The sequence below is a fragment of the Solanum verrucosum genome, unplaced genomic scaffold, assembly GCF_900185275.1.
Source record: "Solanum verrucosum unplaced genomic scaffold, falcon-dt-bn FXZP01000028.1, whole genome shotgun sequence".
Taxonomy (NCBI): Eukaryota; Viridiplantae; Streptophyta; class Magnoliopsida; order Solanales; family Solanaceae; genus Solanum; species Solanum verrucosum.
The window spans coordinates 354,251-379,756 of NW_026020183.1; the positions used below are offsets into that span (position 1 = coordinate 354,251).

The 25,506-nt window shown below is 34.8% G+C and overlaps 1 protein-coding gene across 1 annotated transcript; it reads left to right on the plus strand.

Moving 5' to 3' along the window:
- Positions 1-414: 414 nt before the first annotated feature.
- Positions 415-2,508, plus strand: LOC125829251 (BURP domain protein RD22-like). The gene is made up of 3 exons (XM_049508504.1): positions 415-487; positions 1,258-1,372; positions 1,490-2,508. Exons 1-3 carry the CDS (start codon positions 458-460, stop codon positions 2,362-2,364), a joined length of 1,020 nt encoding a protein of 339 aa, XP_049364461.1. The 5' UTR covers positions 415-457; the 3' UTR covers positions 2,365-2,508.
- The last annotated feature ends 22,998 nt before the right edge of the window (positions 2,509-25,506 follow it).

Here is a 25,506-nt window from a genome sequence, read left to right on the forward strand (position 1 = left end):
AACATTCATGACAACTTATTTTAGATCATAAGTATCAAAAGTCTTTGTTTCTTTCTTAAATTTCATGCCTTGTCAAATTATTAATTTATAGAGTATTAATTTAGTGAAATCTTACTTACAAAATCAAATAATATTGAATTATAGCAAACTTTAATTGTTCCATTTATTGAGATCTGTACGTATATAGTGAGCATTGATCCACTATATAATATTCCAGTAAATAATCCACTCATATTTTTTTATTTACAATATAATATAATATAAATTAGTTTATATTATCATTAAGTGGTACATACATATTTTTTATTTACAATATAATATAATATAAATTAGTTTATATTATCATTAAGTGGTACATATTGCAATTTTATGCCTATAAATAAAGGATAATTTTTGTTTCTGAATTCCATCCAAGTTTAGTTATTTCTACAATACATCTATAGCAAATAATTTTCCAATGAAGTTGCAGGCCCTTACCATTTTCTTGGTAAAGTAGCATTTTTATTTATACACTAGTTTTTATCTTATCATTTTACAACTTATTTAAGTTTGGTCCTTTTCTAGGTTATCATTTGATTTTGAAAATATTATCATACTTAGGAAGTAATATATTTCACTAAATTATTAAAATTTGCTTATTTTGAAGAGGAAAAAGAATGTGACTTGAGGGTAACAATTTGTAGCATTTTGTGATGAACCAAGATTTTTTAAGTGTTTTTTGGGACGAGATACTTTTTTTTAGCTTTTGAAAAATAACTTTTATTACTTGATCAATCCTTGTTTGTCTTCGAGAAATTAGAAGCAAACAAAGCGGGAACTCATTTTGTTAGGTTCGTGAAGCCCCCTTTTGATGTAAATGCATGTCATAGTAATGACTATGTTCTACCCCCTCTCCCTAATGATACTAGCAGGCGTGCAGTCATGTCACTCTTATGTACTGATGCATATTTATTAGTATTAATTAATATAAGTACCTTGTTTTAATCAAAAAAATAATAATCTCAACTCAGTAAAAAACTTGATGAACTTTTTAGAAGTTTGGACGGACAATCTATATATTGTATGCTCATATGTTACTCTTTGACAATTTAAATTCCATTATCTTTTAAGGACAACTTCCTTGAACTTTCATATTTCGTTGAGCTAAAGATATATAGACACGAAATCAAATTTAAGTTTAATATATGAGTTTTTATAACGATTTCAAGTTAATATATATATAATAATAACTGACTTCATTTTCAAATATATATGTAGCTTGCTTTTGTATTAGCAAGTACTTATGCAGCGATATCTCCGGAGATTTATTGGAAAATAAAATTGCCCAATACTCAAATCCCCAAAGTCATCAAAGCTTTCCTTCCTCAATCAGGTATACAATATAATTTTTTTGTATGTATTTATATTTTGAGGATAGTATTACGGGCATACCTCATACTATGAGAATTCTCATGATTTTCAACAATTTATTGTGATTGTGATTTTACAGACGGCGTTGTTCCAGAGCTTAAACAAGAAAACACTAAAAAGAAAGTGTACTATGGTTTAGGTGGATATATTCCGATTAGCTGGCATCATGCTGCTAATTTGGAGTTTCAACGTTTCGTGCTGAAAAACCCCAGCACGAATCATGCTACTAACGAGAATTTGATCAAACAAGTAACTGAAGGAAGTAGTTTCAAGACTGATCTTAAAGTAAATTATGATACTTTGAAACAATACTTCTTTTTAGGGAAGGACTTGGAGAACGGGAAAGTTATCGAGTTTCCCTCTCTCCTAAATAAAAACGAAGCACCATTTTTACCTAGACATTTTGTTGAATCAATTCCCTTCTCGATGGAGAAATTCCCAGAGATCCTCAACCATTTCTCAATCGATAGTAAATCAAAGGATGCTCAAACGATTAAAAAAACAATCGAACTTTGTGAAGAGTCAGAAGTGAAACATAAAGAGAAGAAAACTTGTGTGACTTCTTTGGAGTCTATGGTAGATTTTGGGTTATCTGTACTTGGGACAAACAATATCCTCGCGATTACTTCAGAGGTACAAGGGGAAACTCAAGCATCCCAACGATACACAATTGAACAAGTTCAACAAATATCTGATGGGGATAACATGGTTTGCCACAAGCTTAACTACGCGTATGCACTACATTATTGTCATGTTGGAGGAAGTACAAGAACATATATGGTATCTATGGTCGGTGTTGATGGAACAAAAGTGAAAGCAGTATCAGTGTGCCACAAAGATACATCTTTTTGGAATGCACACGCGATCCCTTTTGTAGTTCTCAAGGTTAAGCCTGGAACTACGCCAATTTGTCATTTTCTTCAAGATGATCAAATAGTCTTTGTACCTATCTAAATAGGCTACTTGGAGTTATGAAATAAGCGTTCAGACGCCACCCTAAATCGTCCTCTAAGAGTAGTCGTTTACCTTTTCTGTGTTTCATGGGTAATGTATCTTTATCTTTATAAATAAATGGAAATGATCCTTTGCTTCATGTTATTTTTTGTATGATCCCCAATGATATCATTGATAGTTATTCGTTGCTAAACTTACTAATTAATAATGAAAGATATGTCACAATTAATTTATATTTCACAACCATAAAATGACATTGCTAACCTACCAATAATATAAACTAATATTATGTACTACTAACCTTCCATTGTCAACAAATCTTTAGATACAAAAGTCATTATAATACCAGTCAATTGTAACTGGCTTTTCATTCCTTTAATTTTGTTGGAAATTTAATAAAAGCAATTAAAGCTCTCCAACTCACTTGGCAGAGTTGTAGAAGGATAAAGTACTAAGCCACCAATGAAGTCCACAACTCACTTCTTGAAGTAACCATAGGTCATATGTAGCAGCATTCTATTGGAACCACATCAAACTTGAGTGAAATCAGTCCTATCCTGTTTATAAGGACATGATTGGCTCTATTTTCCCAACATAGAGTGAACTCATTGACTTTTATCCTCTGTCATGACCCAACTCACCGGGCACCTATTCTAACACCCTAGACAGGAGAATTCTTACCATCCAAACCAGATTAAACAAGTGGAAGAATAAACTAACTACTACAAAGCTCATAAACCTTGAGAAGAACAAAACTTTAAATAAACTCTTTTACAAAATACCGTGAAACAACCCTCAAGGAACTAGTCTAAACAGATACAAGAGCTACTAAGGAAGTACATTCTATACAAGAAAATAGGACACAACTCCCACCGTAAGGAAAGGAAACATGGAAGCTGTCAGAGATCATCGTCGTCTGCACCTATGTCATGAATATATATATGTCAATCACATATACAACAATCATGAATTCATAGACTCTTTGTCATAATAATATAAAATAATAACACATGGATCGCCAATGCCTAGCTACACTTCTCACATGATTACGATGAAAAAAGCTAAACATAATCACGTAAAATCTCTAATAGGTATTTCTAGGTGGAAGGATAATAAAAAAACAACCTGCAAAGATTTTGTGTTACTTTCCACTAAAACCGAGGCTTCAAAGGTTGTACATGAGCTCTAAAATTGCTGAATCTATGAAATGGAATTTATTGGGGTGTAAACAAGATGGATTGATGAGGCATCCTAGGGATTCTCAGTCTTGGAAAACGTTTTACTTGTTTCATCCTGAATTTGTTGTAGATCCTCGAAATGTACTACTAGGTTTAGCTAGTGACGGTTTTAATCCCTTTGGAGCAATGTCAACAACCTATAGTATTTTGTTGGGTATATAGCAAGAGTTAATGGGAAATGGCGGGAAGATGAAAAGAGAGGAACTTGAAAAGTTCTCTTATGCTTTAGTAAAAAGGCATTTCTCCCTCATTGGTGGTGGAAAGAAAAATATAAGGGTTTAAATAGAGAAACACTTCTATTAGTTATTAAAAGGGTTGGAAAGAGGAACCCCCCTCGCGTCGTCGTCGCTCGCTCGGCTTCGGCTTCGGTAAAATGATCAATCGAGAGATTATTTTTTGGACAAAGTTTGTTTTAATTATTTAATTATTTATTTATTTAATTAAATTAAATTAAATGGATAAAACATATCAATTATTTAGTTAATTAACAGAAACGTTCCGACCCGACTCGGATCCGCGCGACCCGTTTTATTTAAAACACTTTCTCATTTGAATTTCCCGCCGTTAGAGATGACTTTTCTGAAAGATTGGAACTTTCAAGAACAATCATGACCGTTTGAAAGGTTGCAAACTTTCTGGAATGGTAGTGTGGTTTCTGAAAGGTTGCAACCTTTCAGAACCAGTGCATCTTGACTATAAATACCACTGATTCTTCAGTTTTTTTACTTACGAAAACTTTTTATTTCTTCTTCTTCTACACAAATATTTTTCGTGTACTTTACGGCCGTTGAGTGACTCGCTGACACCAGAGTTTTGGGTATCAATACACTGGTGATTGAGATCATTCTATCCTGGGAGGACATGTTCCAAATCAAACATCGGATACTAGAGAAGAATAATTTCCTTAAGGGGACACTGTGCATTAAGTGGACTTGATCTTCTTCCTATTCTGTTTTTCCAGATTATGGTACGTTTTTACAGATTTTAGTTTTGTTAATTAATTTTTGTTTTTCACTGGTTCATTGGAAACTTTGGTAACTTCGTGTTTCTGCAAAGTTTCTGGTAATCAGTATTACTGTTTTTTAAACATAAATTGGCAACACTCTTAAGAAAATTATTATTTATTTTTTAGTCTGTGTTTCTCGTGGAGACAAAAACCTTCTTGGTTTTATACTCCTATTAAGTTTGCAATTTAAGTTATTGCTTACTAAGTCTGTATCGATTTTTGTTTATCAGAAATGACAAATAATGTTACGGTGGTTGTTGCTGCACCAACCCGAACTGTTGTACCACCAACAGAGAAACCGAGAAAATTCTCAACATTAACAATTATAATAAGTCTATGTTACAGTGCTTAGCAAGGTGCAAAAACTAGGGATTCAACAAAAGAATCAAGGCAAAAATATGGCTACCAACAAAAGGCTACAAGCTCAAAAGGGCTAACAAGTGATATAATATTTGAAAAGACAAAAATTTACGAGATAAATCAAAGAAATTCTATTATCATCCCCTAAACAAAGCAACACTTTTTGTTTCGCTTCAATAACATGCAGGGCAAGTTCTAGACTAAGATGCAAAACATGAAATAAATAAATTCTTTCCACACATGACACAAGTATCAATCAAGATGGATCAATTTCACTTTTTCAAAGAGTTTGCAATTTCACTAGCAATCAATCATTCACAAGAAAGTACTACTCAAAATTAGGCCCAAATAGCAAGTGTCACACAACTCAAAAGGGTCTTTTCTTTTCTCTCCAAAAAAAATTTAAAAAATAATATGTACTTCCTAAAATAATATATAATATAATCGGTTCAAAGGGACTATCCTCAGGAAAATAACCAAAACCAAAACTCAAGGAACCCATCCTAAAAAAAGACTCAATAAAACAGTAAAAACTAGAAATTTATTTCTCCACCCCACACTTAAAACATGGCATTGTCCCTAGTGCAACAACATTAGCTAAGAGTGAAAGAAAGATTTTTTTGGGTTGGGCTAAGTGTGCTTCTACTAACAAATAATATTATTTTTTAAAATTTCTTCTTTTTTTTTGCAAAAATTGTTTTCGTATTCAGGTCCGCGACACGGCACGGATACAGACTTCACTATCCAAAAAAAATCTTTTTAAAAAAAATTAATACTAAATAACTCTAAAGTACACTTCACCCTAACTAACATATGCGGAAGAATCCCTACCCCACACTTGAAAAGATGATATGTCCCCAAAACATCAATTAAAATATTTAAAACAAGGGTTAGGAAAACTCCCTAAGACCGTTAGGCGTAGTTAGTCGCATGTTCTTTTAATTGTCATCTAGGGTCGTATGCACCCTACACTTAAGCTTAAACGTGCTCCTTTGCTTCAAATTCTTGGGTACTCAGACTTCCCCTTATTCTGTAAAAACAACACAAAAAAGAAAATAAGATGTTACACTATAAATTGGGTTGCCTCCCAAAAAGCGCATGATTTAACGTTGTGGCACGATCTAATTAAGTTCACTACTTTTCTTTCCACTTTGAACTTATGAATTGCACCCCTAACTTTGCATCATTTTTTTCCGCTATAGAGGCGGTGGTATAAAGATAAAAGAACCAAGTAATACATGCCGCATCTTGCACTTCTTGGCCCTTATGTGAGGAATCTCGTTTTGTCTTCGTGGACTAGAGAACTTTAGGATGTAGGGGCCTTGCTCCTCATCTATACACTTCTCCATTAATTCAGATGACTCGAATTTCATGTCGTCATCCAAGCATAATGTAGAAAAATATTTTGAATGAGGTCCAAGATGCCTCAACTTCAAAGTTGCATTATTTACAACATTCACACTTTTGTACTCTTTCTAAACATCGACATTAAGGAATAAAATATAGTTGAATGGTTGGAATTCCTCTTTATTCTCCACTAGTTGGTCATCATCCATGACAATTGGTGATTGGACATTAGACATCTCAACTTTTTTGTTCAAGTGAGCCTTCAAGTCATGAATATCGGACCCAACTTAATCTATTTCTTGTGTGAGTTCAACTCTTCAATCTATAAGTTGGGTTGTCATGTATGTCAAATCATCACAGATAGACTCTTAAAATTTTAGAAGTTGAGTTTGTTCTTGTAGCCAAGATTGGCTCACTATCTCTGCTTCTTCACAACTTTCTTCTTACTGGCATTCAATCAGCTCCTCTAATTGAGCATTACCTAGGTCTGTAACTTACAATTGATCAGGGTCAACCTTAGCTTGCAGTTCCATGAATTTTTCCTACAATTCCATGGTTTTTGCTCATTGTTCCGGGAATATTAATTCCAGTTTCATGAGTGTTAAATTATTTTTGTCGAACAAGTCTATAATTTGCTTCAAATAAATATTAAGTGCCTCTTGTTCATCATTCTCCACTTTATCATCCCCGCCAACATCACAAATGACAGAACATTCATAATAGGGGTTCAGAGAGGGGAATAAGAGTTAGGACAACATTTCCAATGACCATATTGACCACCACATATACGACATATAGGACTCTCAATATCCAAGTGGGGCACATCTCAATATTTACAAGGATAACCATCATCCAACCACCATTTATTCCAATCATCCATATCAATAAGAGCACCAAATTATTCAAAGAAAAATATATTATTTTTTTAGAAAAAACTAATAAAAAACCAAAAATCTTAAATAAATAAAAATAAAAAGTATAACCTAGAAGAATAATTAATTTCTAAGTCCCCGGCAGCAGCGCCAAAAACTTGTTGCTTCCAAATGCACACGCAAGTGTACGTAGTCACGCAAGTAATATAGTGGCCCTAAAAGAGCTAGATTATCGAACCCAATGGACTTTTCAATTAACTATTTACTAAATTATACTAATCTTGATTATTTATTAAAGCGTACCAAAAGAATTTACCTTATTAGAATGCGAGAATAAAAGACGTATACTAATGATTGGGGAAATTTTAGAGCAGCAACTTACTTAGAATTCATGCATGGTATCTTCTTCTATGGACTTCAGTTAGTTATCAAAATCGCTAATTTACAAGGTTAAATGTATGATCATGGTCCCTCGACCTCTTGGCAGTCTAACTACATCGTTGATCAGGGATAAACTGAATCAATTGCGGGGCATTAAGTTTTCATCTTGTTTAGTAACCAAGCAAGGTCTCTAGGTATATCCCTATCCTAGATACAAATCAACACTAATTCTAGAGAAGATCGTGCTCTTTTTGTCCCACGTTCTATCATCCTATTCCTCTCCCTAGATCAATTCAGACAATATATTTATTTCAATGGTGGTCATTCACAAAATACTAAAATAAGAACAAAAGAGCACTTTATGCGATAACAATTTTTAATACATAAAATCCAATACTATACAATCATCATGTAGCCACAACGCTAGAACAAAGGTCTTTAGTTACTAATGCCTAAGAAGAGAAAAAAGAAGAAAAGAATCCTAAAAAGTATCGACAACTTTTCCTTCCAAAGTCTCTGTATATCCCCCAATAATTATTCTTATGCCCTATTTATAAATGTAGAAAACCCTAAATAAAATAATATTGTCCAAACAAATTGGGAAACCAAAACCTACACGAAATTTGAGGTGCCTTCATTCAGTGCCGTGTGGCAACAAGATAATTGTCTATCAAAATCCGCTTCCTTTCAATTCTGCGTACATTTGAATGTATATAAATATTAATATAATGTTCAATTTAATGCATCAAATTGTCTGCTTTCCTTCTTCAACCTTTCATTTTTAATTCGTTTTAGCTACAAACTTCTTCATTTTCACACCAATTTAATCCTACAAATAAAATATACTATTAAGTACAATCCACAAAAATTCATGCCCAAAAAAAACAAATAAAAATAATAAATATGAGACAAATAATGATTTAAAATATGTAATTTTGCCTCACATTATAGAGTATGTGTGGAAAGCTCTCAAATTGTGTTCAACTTAACTGAAGTATATGGGCTTCATAAGATGGAGGATAGGAAAATGCTATGGCAGGATCCCAAGGAGATACATATGAATCAACAAGGGGCTTGGCTAGCACTGGGAGATTATAATGCTATACTTGATTCTGAAGACAGAATAAGAGGAAATCTAGTTAGAGAAATGGAAATTATGGACTTTAATGAATTCCTACTTGATAGTAGTATAATTGAAATGCGATCAAGTGGTAGAAGTTTCACTTGGACTAACAGACATGTTTCTAGCAAGATCGATAGAGTCTAGTCAATGGGAAGTGGATGTTAATGTTCCCACAACTAGAAGTCCATGTTATGGACCCAAAATTTTCAGACCATTCTCCACTTAGAGTCCAGATTGCTATGGAAAACTATGAATACCCAAAACCTTACAGATTCTTGAATTGTATTGTCGATCATGAAGAGTTTTTGGGGTTGTGCAGAGAGTGTGGCTTCATAGTAGAAGAGAAGGGTATATGAAAAGTGTTTGGAAGAGTCTTAAATTGATATCAACTTAACACTCTAAGACAACAGTTGGATGATATCCAAACCACCATGAGGCATCCTGAACATGATCATGATATTTCTAGACATGAGAACACACCTCTACATCTTTTCATATCTATAGTTAGAGGATTGCTGCTCATAACTACTAGCTATCCCTCAAGCCCACGATAGCGAAGACTCAAAAAAAAGATTGGCATTAAGCTATAACTACAAAAATGGGACAACATTGTTGAGAGTATCTTAAAGAAGAAATCTAGACTGACTTGGCTAAAATTAGGAGACGCAAATAGATCCTTTTTTTTGCTAGCATAAATTCTAGAATATCCCATAACAGAATTAAGAGTTTTACTACATCTGCTGGTATTGTCCTACTCTCACAAGATGAGATCAAAAATGAGATAATCAACTTCTACAGAGGTCTGCTGGGAACTGTAGCTACACACTTACCTACCGTAAATCCAACCCTATGCTGGATAGAGAACATCAATTGAAACTCATTGAATTTGTTACTAAGAAAGAAATCCTAAATGCACTTAAAGGGATAGAGGACTCAAAAGAACAAGGATGTAATGGTTACAACACTTATTTCTTTAAGAAAGCATAGACTGTCATAGGCGAGGAGGTTACAAATGCTATCTTGGAATACTTCTCAACTGAAAAATGTTTAAGGACATAAACTAAACAACTATAACACTGATTCCTAAAGTCAAGAACCCAACTAAGATCATTGAATACAGGCCAATATCATGTTGTACTATTCTCTATAATCCCATCTCAAAGGTTTTAACTGCTAGGATGAGAGTGACAATGGATGGGCTAGTGCCTGCTAGTAAATCTGTGTTTGTTCAAGGGAGAGTGATCACTGATAACATTATCATGAGCCATGATATCATCAAGTGGTACGGAAGGAAGCATATATCCCCTATATGCATGATGAATATGCAAGATGAAGATCGACATGAAGAAAGCTTATGATTCTATTGAATGACCTTTTCTAAAGCAGGTATTGAAAATTATCAATTTTCCACCTCTATTTGTGAATTGGATTATGACATGTGTTACCACAGTGTCTTACTCTATACTCAATAATGGTGTGCCTATTGTCCCGTTCAATGCAAAAAGGGACCTTAGACAGGGTGATCCCTTGTCCCCTTATTTCTTTGTGTTGTCTATGGAATACTTGAATAGACAACTACCAACTTTGAAGAACCAACTTGATTTTAACATTTATCCCAAGTGTGGGAAGTTGTCCATCACACATCTTGGCTTTGCTGACGACTTACTACTTTTCAGTAGAGGTGATCTAACATTTGTTTGTATGATATATGAATATTTTAATGTATTCTCTAATGCATTTGGTCTGGTAACAAACATTGAGAAGAGCTCTATTTAATTTGGAGGTGTACCAATGGCTGAGCAGGAAGCAATATTACAGAGTTTGGTATTTGCCAAAGGTATCCTTCATTTCAAATATCTTAGCATCCCTCTCACATCAAATAAGACAATCATTATCCAATATAAATCACTACTAGATAAGATGTTGGATAGGATAAAATTCTGGACATCTAGATTTTTGTCATATGCAGGTCGGGTGCAAATGATAAAAAAAATATCCTATTTTCTATCCAAGTATTTTGGTCGCAAGTTTTCATCCTTCCACAAAAGGTGATCCAAGTGGCAACATCATTGTGTAAAAAGTTCTTGTGGTCTGGTAGAGCTGACACTATAAAGACATCAATAATAGCATGAGAGAAATTATGCAATCTAAAAGCAGCAGGGGGAATGGGATTCCTGGATATTACAAACTGGAATAGAGCTGCAATTTGCAAACATCTATGTAACTTTTTCTTGAAGAAATATAGACTATGGATCCAATGGATTCATGCATATTATATCAAAGGGGGCTGATCTAGCATACAAATGCCCCCACGCATCTTGGATGATAAAGAAGATTCTTAAGGCCAATGATAGTTTTGAAGCTACTGGATATAATGAGTAGGAAGTGGTTGCTATAAATAAGTAGAGTACAAAGCTAATATACTCTTAGTTAAGGGGAACTTATACCAAAGTACACTTGAGAAGAATATTATGTAACAATCATGGTGCCCCAAAATGGAAGTTTATATTGTTCTTAGTTACTTCGAGGAGATTGTTGACCAGCGATAGACTAGCCAAATGGAAGACTATTACTGATGGGGTTGGGCATAAATATCAAAAAATCAAATTATCAAACTGAATCAAATTTTTTTGGTATTTCGCTTTTTGGTATGTGTTTTTGTGTTTTCAGCATTTCAGTTCGATTTCGGTATGTGTTTTTGTATTTTTGGTTTAACCGAAATATACATGTATATTTCACTTTTCAATTGTAACACCCCAAAAATTTCTAAGTTAAGACTCAAATCATTCTTCATCTGTAAATAAGATTGTACCGGATGATTCTTAAATTTCTCATGTATGTAAAGGTCAATTATTTAATGTGGAAATGAATTTGGATATGAGTTAGGTCACTAGAATCCCCTAGCACAAAGTTGGGTTGAACGCTTCTATACCAATTAAGTTTTGATGTAAGATTCTACTTGGGTCAACTTCAAACAACCATATCTCTTAGAATATATAGGGTTACGTGGACCATAACCTATTATATTAAATGTATTTGAATATTCTTTCCAACGCCACCAATTTCACAACAATCTAAGTTTTCAGTAAAATGTTATGACAATTTTAGTAACCTGATACAGTGTAGTGATGAATTAGCCGACGGGAAAACATTAAAAAGGGTTGTTTTTGTCTTTTACCTCTAAGAAAACCCTAAACGAATTTCCTAACTAATTAAAGGCCCAAAAAATCCTATTTTCATCTCTTAATCCCTCATTTTCTTCTCTCTCAAACCCTAAGGCAAAACCCTAAGGAAAGATCAAAGTAGAAGACTTCCATTCACCATTCAAGATTCTTTCAATCTTTTTCAAGATTTTTTTTCAAGGTAAGTCCTTCTCCAAGAATTTCATTCTTTCCAATTCAAATTCTTCCATACAATTATGAATCACTAATAAAAATTATAATTCTTGGCCATAGAGATTTCAAGAAACTAATTCAAGAAAGGATCTTTTGAGTGTTCTCCTTCAAGCTAGGGTTTCAAGGCTTCTAATCAAGTTCTTCTTCAAGATTATTCAAGAACCTTGTTCTTCCAGGTATGTAAGGTTATCATAGTGTTGGACTAGTTCTTCTTTACGCCCTACATCTACTTTCAAATCAGTAAAAAAGTAATCTAGGATTTTATCCCTAGATTTGAGTATTCTTGAGATTAGATGATTTTGAGTTCTTGAGTTCCTGATTCTTTTGAAATTATGTTCCTAATTATTGAATTGCTATTTGTTAGGCATTAAGATTCTTGAGTTGATTCGTTCATGTCAATATTTCAACATGAACCCTATGAATTGAGTATTCTTGAGATGAGTAGTATAGTTGAGTTTTGAGTTCTTGATTTCTGAGTATTGAGTTTTTCATATTATTATTGAGATCATTGAGTTGATTTGTTCATGTCTATATTTTAGGATGAACCCTATTTTAAGTTAAAAATTTTGAAAATCTTTTAAAACAGATATTTATGCCTTATACTGATTTTCTGAGAAAACAAAGATGAGTTTTGAGAAAGAGTTTTAAAACGTGATTAGTATGACAGTCGAGTATGCCATCAATGTTTAAGCAGTATGGTATCTAGATATACCATCAATGTTTATGCAAAGGGAACAAGTCCTTTGATTTCTATATCCATTGAATTTAAATTGATAAAACGAGAACGAAACGAATTATAAACTCAACTAATTACTCAATTAACTTTTAACAAAACAATATAATTATTTCGAAGAGAAAGATCTTTGTTAAATTGTGAACTAATCAGTTTTAAAGGAAATAAGATGAGTATTTAATTAGAACTCTATTTTTTGGTAAAATGATTTTCTAAATATTTATTCAAAAATTGAAAATTATATAAATCTATATATTTTAAGTATATAGAGATATATTTTATAGAAAAAATTGGAAATTGCATTGAAAAATGATTTCAAAAGTAATTTTTTTATTATTCAAAATAATTACTTCAAGTTGTTTGAAATTTAAGAAGCTTGGAAATTAATTTAATAGTGGAGGTCCAAAATTGGGTGTCAACAACTGCCTCTCGTTTGATTGGGATGGATGGAAGAGATCTGAGGCAAACGAAATTAAAAAATCCAATTTTGTCCGACCACTAATTCATTTCTTCGGAATGGTGAATAGTAAGAATAGCTATTTTTTTTTTGAAGAATTATGGTCGGGCCATGGTATTGGGTTTCCTACTTATCTCAGATTACATGTGAACTCAGGTTACTTGTAGTTTGAAACGATTGATTTTAAGCACGATTTTCAAAGAATTCCAAAAGTTATTCCAATGTCGAAGTATAGAGAGACCGAAAAGCTCGAGAATGGAGTGATGATAGAATTGTTGGAGTATAGTCGAGTTTTCAACACTAAATCCGCCTACATACCCTTGAACTTTTGTAATCATACTGCTTGTAGTTCGACTCAATCGGTTGAAAAGGAAATCTCTTATGCGGATTTAACCTTTAGCTTAAGGATGAGTGACAATTAATTGAGCGCAGAAAAGAGGCTTGCAAACATCTCACTAATAAATGTGGGGCCCTTCACACCCATATGTAAGAACTTACATGGACAAACTTTCAAAGATCTATGTGTATTGTCACTCGAATTTGAAAATTTGCCTTCAGTAAGAGTTGAAATTTTCACTGAATGCGAAACTGAAATGTTAAACCCCAAGAAATACCTGCACACCTTATGATAGGGATGTGGTTTGATTGTGGTGGAAGTTGTTCCTCAACTCGCGTCCTAAGAGTTTGATACTCCTCTTTGGACTTTGTCCAGTTCGCTGCTAAGAAAAAGTTCCACGTTGTGTTGTGTTCTATTTGACTTAGTCAACTTTGTGTATTGAAAAGTCTGGAAAATAATTGTCAGTAGAAAAATGTAACATAAACACAAATATAATTTGTGCAAACCTGATTTAACATGTCAGAGATGACGACCCAATTTAAAATGTACTACTCACGAAGAAAGTGGTGATCTAAAGTGATGTGTCGATTTGAACGAGGTGATGATTCAATAGCATGATATAACGTGTCACTTTTTAGGGAGGTGACGTCCCAACGTGTCACTTTTTAGGGAGGTGATGTCCCGACGTGTCATTTTTTAGGGAGGTGATTTCCCAATATAATATAACCTTGTGCTTAAAGGAGGTAATGTCCCAATATTATAATAATGTGTCACTTTGAGGGAAGTGATTGTTCAATATAATATAATGTGTCACGTTGAAGGAAGTGACGCTCCAATAATAATTTAACATATCACATTGAAGGAAGTGACACTCCAATAATATAACGTGTCACGTTGAAGGAAGTGACGTTCCAATAATATAATGTATCACGTTGAAGGAAGTGACGCTCCAATAATATAATGTGTCACGTTGAAGGAAGTGATGCTCCAATACTAATTTAACGTATCACATTGAATGAAGTGACGCTTCAATAATATAATATGTCACGTTGAAGGAAGTGACGCTCCAATAATATAACGTGTCACGTTGAAGGAAGTGACACTCCAATAATATAATGTGTCACGTTGAAGGAAGTGACACTCCAATAATAATTTAACATATCACATTGAAGGAAGTGACGCTCCAATAATATAATATTTCATGTTGAATGAAGTGACGGTCCAATAATATAACGTGTCACGTTGAAGGGAGTGACGCTCCAATAATAATTCAATGTGTCACGTTGAAGGAAGTGACGCTCCAATATAATAATGTATCATGTTGAAAAAAGTGTTGCTCTAATAATAATGTGTTACATTGAAGGACGTGACGCTCCAATATAATAATGTGTCACGTTAAAAGAAGTGACACTCCAATAATAATACCCTAATGATAAAGAACAAATCTTAAAAATAAGGAGTAAGGTTATAACATAGTAATGTGGTTTGTCTCTTGTAATTTCTGAAGCTGGTAAGATCTGTGATTGTCTAAAAAGGGTTGTTCCCGCGCTCATAAAGAATTTGTTAATAGATAACAAGAATTAACACATGTCAAGACTTTTGAACACGTCATGATGATCTGGTAACCATAGAGAACGCGGGATTCTGGAATAACGTTTTGAGAACTTTTAATGTTGAAACAAGGTAATAATGGCCGATTAGGGATGTCACATAAAGTGAGTCCCTACTTTTAGTCTGGAATCTCTTATTAAAGAGAGAATTTTCTTGAAAAAGAATATCTGAAACTTGAATTTGAACGAATATTTTGAGAACTTTGAACTATTTCAAAATGTTGCCCTTGTTTCTAGTCCAAGAGTGCTTAACTGAAGTACTTTGCAAAAAATGAAGAATGACTGATTCAAAAACATGCCCCAGTTTCCTCTAAGGTCTGTAATTTGAAATAGTAGGAAGACCGATCCTTATATAGGATTGCCTACGTATCTTGCTGGAACAAAAAATCAAGTCTGACGTAATTCGAACCTGAAGCTTAACGGAATTCAAAGAGAATGAAAGATTTGTCAGAGAAAAGTCAAGGGATTAGAAATAATAGAGGGCAAAACTCGTCAACGTAAAAATAGAGGATAAGAGTAATCTTGTTGGATTGGATCCTTGGTGCAAAATCTTTGATAATAGCATATTTGAAAAGGATTGACCAACGTCCTTTTTCTGTGGGCGTCTCGCTTAATCTTTCAAAACTTTAGAAGAATCTCTTGAAATTCTGACTCTGATTCTAACGACACCTGCAGAGTTCAAATGTAATTAGTTAACAAAGATAAAATTATTAAATTAAAAGATAAATTTTCAGATGAAGTTGTTCAACTTATATTGGTCTGGATAACGTCTTATGGTCTTCGTCATTGTGCCAAGCTACTTCATCAGTAAAATTGAGAATGTATAGTCACAATAAATTGAAAGGAAAACATTTAGAAGTTGAGTAAGAGTAGAAATCAGCTGAGCTATGACAAGGCCACAATGGATCTAACGATGTCCTGTGATTCTTAGTTTTGAGAGACTGATTTATGTTGGTTTTGCCTTGCCATCCTGATGCTCTTTTGACGTCTGGTTTACAAGCTTGTCAGATTTCAAAATCTCGTTTGATAGAATTTTTAAGGGCCCTCCTCAAAAATTCTGCCCCGGCTTAAATCATAACATAACTTTGAACTTTCTGTAGTTTTTGGTTGAATTTTTTAGTGAATCTCAAAAATTCTGCCCTAGTTGCAACTCTAAAATGATCCTTGATTCTGATTTGTTGGAAAAATTCCTCTTCTAACAAATTTTGAGATCCTCTCAAAATTCTTCCCCAGTTTTCATCATAAAGGGAAATGAAAAACTTACGAGGAATATGACCGAGCCGATGTGACGCCTACGTATCTCGCTGAGCAGGAATCAGGTCAGACGTAGTTCATTACAGATGAGAAACCCTTACAAATAAAATCCAAACAAACGAATACAAAAGAAACAAAGAGATAGAAATGCAATTACATGGAAATAAAACAACAAACTTCAAATACAAGACTAAAAGACGCCAAAAGTGTGACTTTCAGAAAAACTTGCTTCTTCTTCGCAACTAGTTACGACAATGACTACTCTTTGTGTTTGGGTAGTGGATTGGTGTTCACATTTGGTGGAGCATGTGCAAGTTTTATGTAACATCCGGCAATTTGAAATAACTATGAAAAAGCTTGAAATTGGAAATAGTCATTTTTGGAAAAATTTAAAATCTGGAAATTTGGTTAAGTGTGGGAAATCAGTGAGTTTTGGCCAACTTTGAGCAGTCATAACTCCTATCTCAGGATGAGTTAGGAGTAGTTCCAGTTATGTTTGGAAATCCCTTGGAATGATCTTTCCAACGCCGCCGAGTTTGCTCGATTCCGAGTTCGTATGAGCGAGTTATGCCATTTAAAAGTTGGGCAGTTGGCAGGGAATCCGTCCGGAAATTTTAAGGGCATTTTGGTCTTTTCCCTAGCCATTTCTTTTGAGATTATATTGTTGTATTAGGCTGATCTTTGGATCATTTTGTCTCATTTTAAAAGAGAAAGAGTTAGGGTTCTTGAGAGTGAAGAAGAGAAGAAGAAAAGAAGAAGAGGAGAAAGAGAAGATCAAGCAAAGATTCGTCAAGATCATCGTGAATTTTCGTCGGGGGTGATCCCTATCAAGGTATGTGAGTCTTTAGTGTGGGTTGATCCTTTCCACCACACCCCAAACTCATCATTATTGAGAAAGATTGGATATGTTGTTGAAGTTGTTGGGTTGTGTTGTTGATGTTGTTGATGTTGTTGATTGTGTTGTTGAAGTTATTGTTGGTTGTGAGACATGATTTGGTTGTGTTTTTGAGTTGAATCTAGTGTATGTTGAGGGTTTTTATGATCCTTAGTGTTTGGGGGTTGAAACCATTGAAGGTAAGGGAGGTTTAGAGTTGGAAAAGGAAAGAGAAAAGTCAAGTTTTCGGGGAAAGGGACTGGAGCGTCGCGCCAGTCAGCGCGCCCCAAAAGGGACTCTAAGGTCCAGCCCTTGGGGTGCCGCCCCTACCAGAGCCCCAACCAGACCTCTCTGAAGTTGGAGGTCTGGCGCTCCGCGCCTCTCAGAGCGCCAAGAGCGCCAAGCTTTCCCATTCCTTCCCCACTTTCTCATGCATGTTCCTAGGTGTTATACATATGTTCCCTAGTTGTTTCCAACACCCCAAAGTGTTTCTAAACATCCCGAACTCATCTAAATACGTGTGATCATACACCTTGAATTCTTGATTCAATTCAAGGCGAGTTAGTATCAAGCTAAGGTGAAGTTAGAGTCAAGTCAAGCAATGTTAAGAAGTAAGGTCAAGCAAGTCCTCCAAGCTTTTCAAGAGTCTTCATTGAACATTTTAACTTCATTCTAAGGCTCCAGTTCCAATTTAAGTATACAGTTTCAAGTCGAGTAAAGAATATCGAGTTTTAAGTTAAGTCAAGAGTTTCAAGTTGAGCAAAGGGTTTAAAGTTGAGTTCATTTCTCAAAGTTATTAGGGAACTATGTATTCCCAAAGAAGTTTTAAAGAAATGTTTTTACATTTAAACAAGGTTGGAAACTGAGATTTCCAAAAGAGCCTTCGGGCTAGTTTTTGAGTAATTATCTCAAATCAGCACGAAAACATATGTTTTAAAAACATAAGAGCCAGTACATTTTTGGGAGTAGTATCGAGCACCGAATTGGGGGAGCGTTCGAAGAACCCACAGCCCCCATAGAACCATGTTAGCCACCATGGGTAGAAAAGGATCATACTTTTTAGATAAATCCTTTTCCAGATAGACTAGTGGATTCATTATGCAGTTCAGGTCTTATACCTTTGGCCGGGTATAAGATGCTCTAGCAGTGTAAGGTCGATCGTTGTATCATCACTATAGCTCTTATGTGATGGTTGTCGGTTAGAGAAACTCCCACAACATTTATTGTATTTTCATACACATACATTATTGTATTTTTACATACATCAGCTCATTGTATTTCTATATACATCTCAGGCTTATTGTCTTTGTATACACACAGAGTTTATAACATGTTTTAAACAGTCTTTCTTTATATCGCACTTGTTTTAAAATTTGCCTTATATTGAAAGAAGTCAGTCAGGTTGAGTTGAGTTGAGCCAGGTAAGTTATTTCAGTTTCTTCCAGATTTCCTTCTAGCCTTTGTTGCTTAGTTTTTTCCAACTCGCATACTCATACATTCCATGTACTAATGTCAGTTGGCCTGCATCTTATGATGATGCAGATACAGGTACCCCGGATCAGCATCCTACACGTCGTTGATCCAGCTGAGCACTCCAGAGTCAGTGGTGAGCCTCCTTGCTTTCCGGAGGACTCAGATATTTTGTTCTCTTAGTTTTGTTCTACTAGGATGTTGTGGGGCCTGTCCCAACATCCATCTCAGTATTGTAGAGGCTTCATAGACAGTCAGTCAGTTAGTTTTGAGTCTCTTATCTATGTATATATGTAAATATTCTATTTTGAGACTCGAGGGGCCTTTTTGGCCAGATTTATATCAGTTAAGTTGTCTTATGACTTTGCGTTGCATGAAGTTATTCTGTTGAGTTAGATTTCCGCTGAGTTAAGAAAGTCAGGCCAAGGGTTCGCTTGGGGCCAGCAATTATCTCCGAGTGCCGGTCCCGCCCAGGGTGTAGGCTCGGGGCATGACATTTTACCACCTCGTTGTCAATCAGATCTTCAATTTTGTGCTTGAGAGTGATACACTTCTCGGTATCATGCCCAATAACTCCTGAGTGATAAGCACAACGCTTATTTGGGTTATACCAATCGACTGAAGTATTCACAGTCTTGGCTTCCACTAGTTGCAATATTCCTGTCTCTTTCGATCTCTCAAAAAGTCAAGTTCGTGTCTCACACAATGGAGTGAAGACTCAGGGAGGCTTTTTCTCAAAATTGGGATGAGGTGCATTGTTTCGAGGATTTTGCATTGGTCGTGGAGAACAAAATGTCGCTTGATTGTTGCAAACATAATATTGTGAATTAAGATAGCCTGGAGGTGGTTGATGGTTATATAAGGTAGCTCCTTGAGTCGTTAACATCATGACTTTTTTCTCTTTTTTCTTTCCAAAGGAACCAGTTTGATACCCCCTATTAGCAAACTGAGATGAGGTGTAACTTGCTATTCTGCCAATCTTGAGACCGTCTTCAATCATTTCTCCAGCCTTGATAACTTCAGCGAATGTCTTTCCACCCATTGTCACCATTCGCTCATAGTATTTTGAGTCTTGAGCTTGAATGAAGTAGGTGATCATGTTTTATTCCTCTATATGTGGGTGCACCATAACAGTTTCCTCCCTCCAACGAATGGCATATTCTCGAAAGCATTCAGTCGACTTTAGTTTTAGCTTGGTAATAGAGATCCTATCTGGAGCGATTTCAACATTAAACTTATAGTGATCCACAAAAGCATTCGCTAGATCATTCCAAGTACGTCATTTAGTCACATTTTGCTTTGAGTACCACTCCAAGGCTTTTCCAGTCAGACTTTGATTGAATAACTTGATTCTTATCCCTTCGTTGTTTTCGATGTCAATCAACTTTTCACAGTAAATTTTCAAATGGAAGAAAGAATTTCCTGATCCACTGAACTTTTCAAACTTTGGAATCTTGTAACCGGGTGGAAGCTCAACTTCAGGGAATGTGCACAACTCTTCATATATCACACTCTGGCTACTATCAAAACCACGAAGGCCTCTCATAGCATCTTCTAAGCTTTTCATCTTTCTATTTATCATTTCAGCATCAATTGATTTTGTATCATTTTCAATTTCAACATAGTGATTAACATCTTGGCGGTGAAACTCCTGAGCCTTGGTAACAGGTGGAGCAGTGACATAAGTGTACACTAGTGGAGCATGATGTGTTACCGTTTGAGCTTTTGGAGGTGCAAATGTGTACACAAGAGGAATATCTTGAGTTGAATGAGTGAGCAAAGCACTTTGAGTTTGCTGAGAGGTGGTAAAATAATCTCCTTGATTGAGCTCACTTGAAGTCAAAAACGAAGGTGGCATGAGCCCTTTTTGGCGAGCATTAGGTGGTAGGTTCTGAGAAGTATCTTGGTATTGTGTTACCAGAAGATTCAGTTCACCAATTTGTCGCTCTAGATGAGCAATGACTTTCATGGGTGATTCTGTTGCTACTAAGGCACTAGGATTGGCCGCGATAGATGAAGTAGGGATCATTTCAGATGAAGTAGATGTGTTGATAGTGGAATCCATTTTTGAACGAGTGCTCTTAGTAGTCCAAGTAAGAAATGAAGAGTCTGTAGAAATTTCCTTGACCTTAGACCGTGTAAAATATGAATGTTCTGTCAGCGAATGCTTTGGTGAAGTAAACAAGTTTTGATTACCAACACAAATCAGTCTATCCTTCAAAAAAAAAACTCAAAAAGTAAGATAGTTAATCCATTAATCATAATAATCAACCAAAGTAACATATAAAACAAATAACATTTGTTTTACTCGAAACAAATTAGTCCAAAATTCGAGGAGGGAGAGACTCTAAAAGGTGACCAAATGGAAAAAACATTGATCCTTTTGTGAACTAAAACTTTAATGAAAGAAAGGAATTTGAACAAAGAAAACTATGTGATTTGAGTAAAAATTCAAATGCTGATCTTTTGGAAGGTTCAATTGAAAAGCCCTTTTGAGAATAATTTTCAAGTGAACAACGAGGTCAAAGTGAATTTGAATTATGACCTAATAATTTTTTTGAGATCTATTGAACCTAGAACTTAAGTGATTTTGAACGTATTTTGATAATGGAGTCAGTGTATTTTTAAAGGCTTGAAAATTGAGTTTATATGTTAAATGACGTTCTAAGACTTTAGAATGAAATAATTGACCAATTATGTTTAAAGCAAAACATGTCTATAAACGCATAGGTCAAACAAGCACAAACGATACAAAAGTTATAACATTTGACACACAGACAATATATAACGCCTCTTAACATACATGTGACATTTTAAACCAAAGGTAAGCATAACGTTTGAAGGATATGTATATTGGTTGTGAAATGTTTCATTGCCTCAAAATATATAGACAAACCTTATGAATAAAACAAAATGGGATACATAATAAAAGAGAGGAAAATAAATAGCAGTCTCACGCAAGGGCACAATGATAAACTAAACTAAGCTTTCATATGAAATTTTTATTCCCGAACTTCTTAATGCTTTTAAATTTCTTTCGAATGAAGGAGATCTTCCTTTGACTTAACAAAGAAACTACTTATAAAATAAAAACTCTACCACAAGGACAATGGTCCGCACAAATCGACATGCATATCCTTCAAATTTAACAAATAGTGGATGATCGTCTTGTATTGATCGGGGGTCAATTATACACAAGGTGATCTTCTAATTGGCCCAACACACCCTGGGTGTTAGGCCAACTTAGTTCAAAATGAGCTAAATTTGGGATTTGGTCTCGTTGTACGCTAGTTAACCAAGAGTGGCTTTTGAAAGATCAAAAATTTAAGTAGACAACTTAGGCTGGACTCACGACAACCATTGGATGCATGACGAACCAATAAATTGTCAATCATTCCAGAAAAATGATTGAATATAATAAAGTTCGGCTGCAATTATATAGAAATTGTTTTTAATATACTATAAATACATCAGAAAATGTCATGAATGCAATGACAATGAATATTTAAAATTTAAAAACATAATTGCATAAGGTAACAAATAATACAATAATAGTTAGTCAAACGATAAAATCATTTTGGTTAGAACCTAGATGAATTCCCAGCGGAATCGCCATTTGTTACAATCTGATTTCGAAAACTAAGATGTAACATCCGATAATTTAAAATGAATATGAAGAACCTTGAAATTGGAAGTAGTCATTTTTGGAAAAAATTCAGAATCTAGAAATTTGGCTAAGTTTAGAATCTGAAAATTTGATAAAGTGTGAAAAAAAGTGAATTTTTAGCCAACTTTGAACAGTCATAACTCCTAGCTCAGGATGAGTTAGGAGTAGTTCCAGTTATGTTTGCGAAGCTTGTGGAATAATCTTTCCAACACCATCGAGTTTGCTCGATTTCGAATTTGTATGAGGGAGTTATGCCCTTTAGAAGTTCGGCAGTTGGCAGAGAAATTCGTCCGGAAATTTTAAGGGTATTTTGGTTTTTTCCCTAACCAATTCTTTTGGTTATATTGTTGTGTTAGACTGATTTTTATATCAGTTTGTCCTATTTTAAAAGAGTGAGAGTTAGGGCTTGGGAGATAAGAAAAAAAGAAGAGAAGAAGAAGAGGAGAAAGGAAAGATCAAGCAAGGAGATCATCGTGGATATCGTCAGGGGTGATTCCTACTAGGTATGTGAGTTCATAGTGATGGTTGATTCTTTTCCCCACACACCAAACTCGTTTTATTATTGAGAAAAGATTGGTTGTGTTGTTTGGAGTTGTTGGTTGTGTTGTTGATATTGTTAATTGTGTTGTTGAAATGTTGTTGGTTGTGTTGTTGATATTGTTAATTGTGTTGTTGAAATCCCTTGTTGATTTGGAACATGATTTGGTTGTGTTTTTGAGTTGAATCTCTTGTATGTTGAGGGATTTTATGATCCTTAGTGTTGGGGTTGGTCTTCCCCCCACACTCCAAATTCGTTTTATTTTCAAGAAAAGATTGGTTGTGTTGTTGAAGTTGTTGGTTGTGTTGTTGATTGTGGTGTTGAAGTTCCTTGTTGATTTGGGACACGATTTGGTTGCGATTTTGTTGCTGAAACCTTTAAGGTTGAGAGGGTTTAGAGTTGGAAAAAAACAAGGGAAAAAGGGCTGGGCTGTCGCGCCAGCCAGCGCACCCCAAAAAGGGACGCTGAACTTTCCCCTTGGGGCAGAGCGCCTGGCAGAACTCCCAGCAGGCCCCTCTGAAGTTTGAGGGCTGGCGCCCCACACCTCTTAGAGCGCCAAAGACGTCAAACTTTCCTGTTACCTTCATTTTCCACTTTTTCATACATGTTCCTTGGTAAAGTACTTATGTTTTATAGTTATTTCCAATACTTTAAGGTACATCTTAACATCCCAAACTCATCCATAACATGTGATCAAACACCTTGAATTCATAATCCGATTCAAGGAGAGTTAGTTTCCAAGTCAAGTGAAGTTAGAGCCAAGCTTAGAAGTTAAGTAAGTCAAAACTAGTTTTCAAAGTTGTTCAAGAGTCTTTATTGAACGTTTTAACTTCATTTTAATGTTCAAGTTTCAAGTCGAGTAAAGAGTATAGAGTTTCAAGCTAAGTAAAGAGTCTCAAGTTTCAAGTTAAGTAAAGAATGTAGAGTTTCAAGTTAAGTCAAGAGTTTAAAGTCGAGTTCATTTCTCAAAAGCTATTAGGGAACTAAGTATTCCCAAAGAAGTTTATAAATGTTTTTACATTTGAGTAAGAGAGGAAACATGTTTTCCAAAAGAGTCTTTGGGCTAAGTTTTGAGTAATTATCTCAACTAAAGAAAGATGTGTTTAAAGACACTTATGAGCCAAAGTATTTTTGAGAGTAGTATTGAGCACCGAATTGGGAATACGAGTTTATATTAACTCAACTCTCCATAAGAACCATGCGCCAACATGAGATTTCTCGGGTCATACTTTTTAGATGATCACGAAAGTTAAGCTAGTGGATCCACTTAGTAAAGTTAGTTTCATATAACACGGCAAGGTATAGGATGGTCATTGGGCAACGTGAAGTAAAACGTTGTATCATCACTAGGGCTCATAGTGGTGGTTGTCGATTAAAGAACATTCCACATAAGTTATATTACTTTTATATAAGTAAAGTTGAGTTGTTATTGTTTTATCATTAACAAGCTAAGTTGTTTATACTGTTTTACAAGCCTTATATATTGCATGTGTCTTATTGCTTTCCACATAAGTTATATTACTTTTATATAAGTAAAGTTGAGTTGTTATTGTTTTATCATTAACAAGCTAAGTTGTTTATACTGTTTTACAAGCCTTATATATTGCATGTGTCTTATTGCTTTACATATTGAGTTCAGTTATTCATGAGTCGAACAGAGCCAAGGTAAGAGTTCCTTTCTACTCTTTTCAAGCTTAAGTTATGGTTTAGTTTTTCAACTCGCATACTCGTACATTCCATGTACTGATGTCAGTTGGCCTGCATCTTATTATGATGCAAACGCAGGTACCCAGGATCAGTATCCAGTACGCCGTTGATCCAGCTGAGCACTCCAGAGTCAGTTGTGAGCCTTCTTGCATTCCGGAGGACTCAATTATTTTGTGTTCTTAGTTTTGTTTTATTAGGGTGTTGCGGGGTCTGTCCCAACATCCATCTCAGTATTTTAGAGGCTTCATAGACAGTTAGTCAGTTAGTTTTGAGTCTTTCATTTATGTATATATGTTAATATTCTATTTTGAGATTTGAGTTGTCTTTGTGGCCAGATTTTATAAGTTAAGTTGTTTTGTAATCTTGAATTTGCATTGAGTTATTCTGTTGGGTTAGGTTTCCGCTGAGTTAAGAAAGTCAGGCCAAGGGTTCGCTTTGGGCCAGAAATGGTCTCCGGGTGCCGATCCCGCCCAGGGTGTAGGCTCGGGGCGTGACATAAGATTTCGAAACCATTTTCACAACTTTGGCAATTTTTGTTAAGTTTTGGAAAAATTTATAATTTGGAAGTCGTCACTTAAATTTTAGGAAAAATTAAGAAAATCATTTAAGAAGGGAATATTTGAAAGAAAATATTTTAAATAAAACTAGAGTCGGGTAAGGGTTCAAATAATTTTCTAAGAAAGGGTTTAGGAATCTTAGAGAATCTGCTAACACGCGATTGACCGACGAATTTAAAAGCTTGGCTAATTTTATAAAAAAGGATTACTTATAAA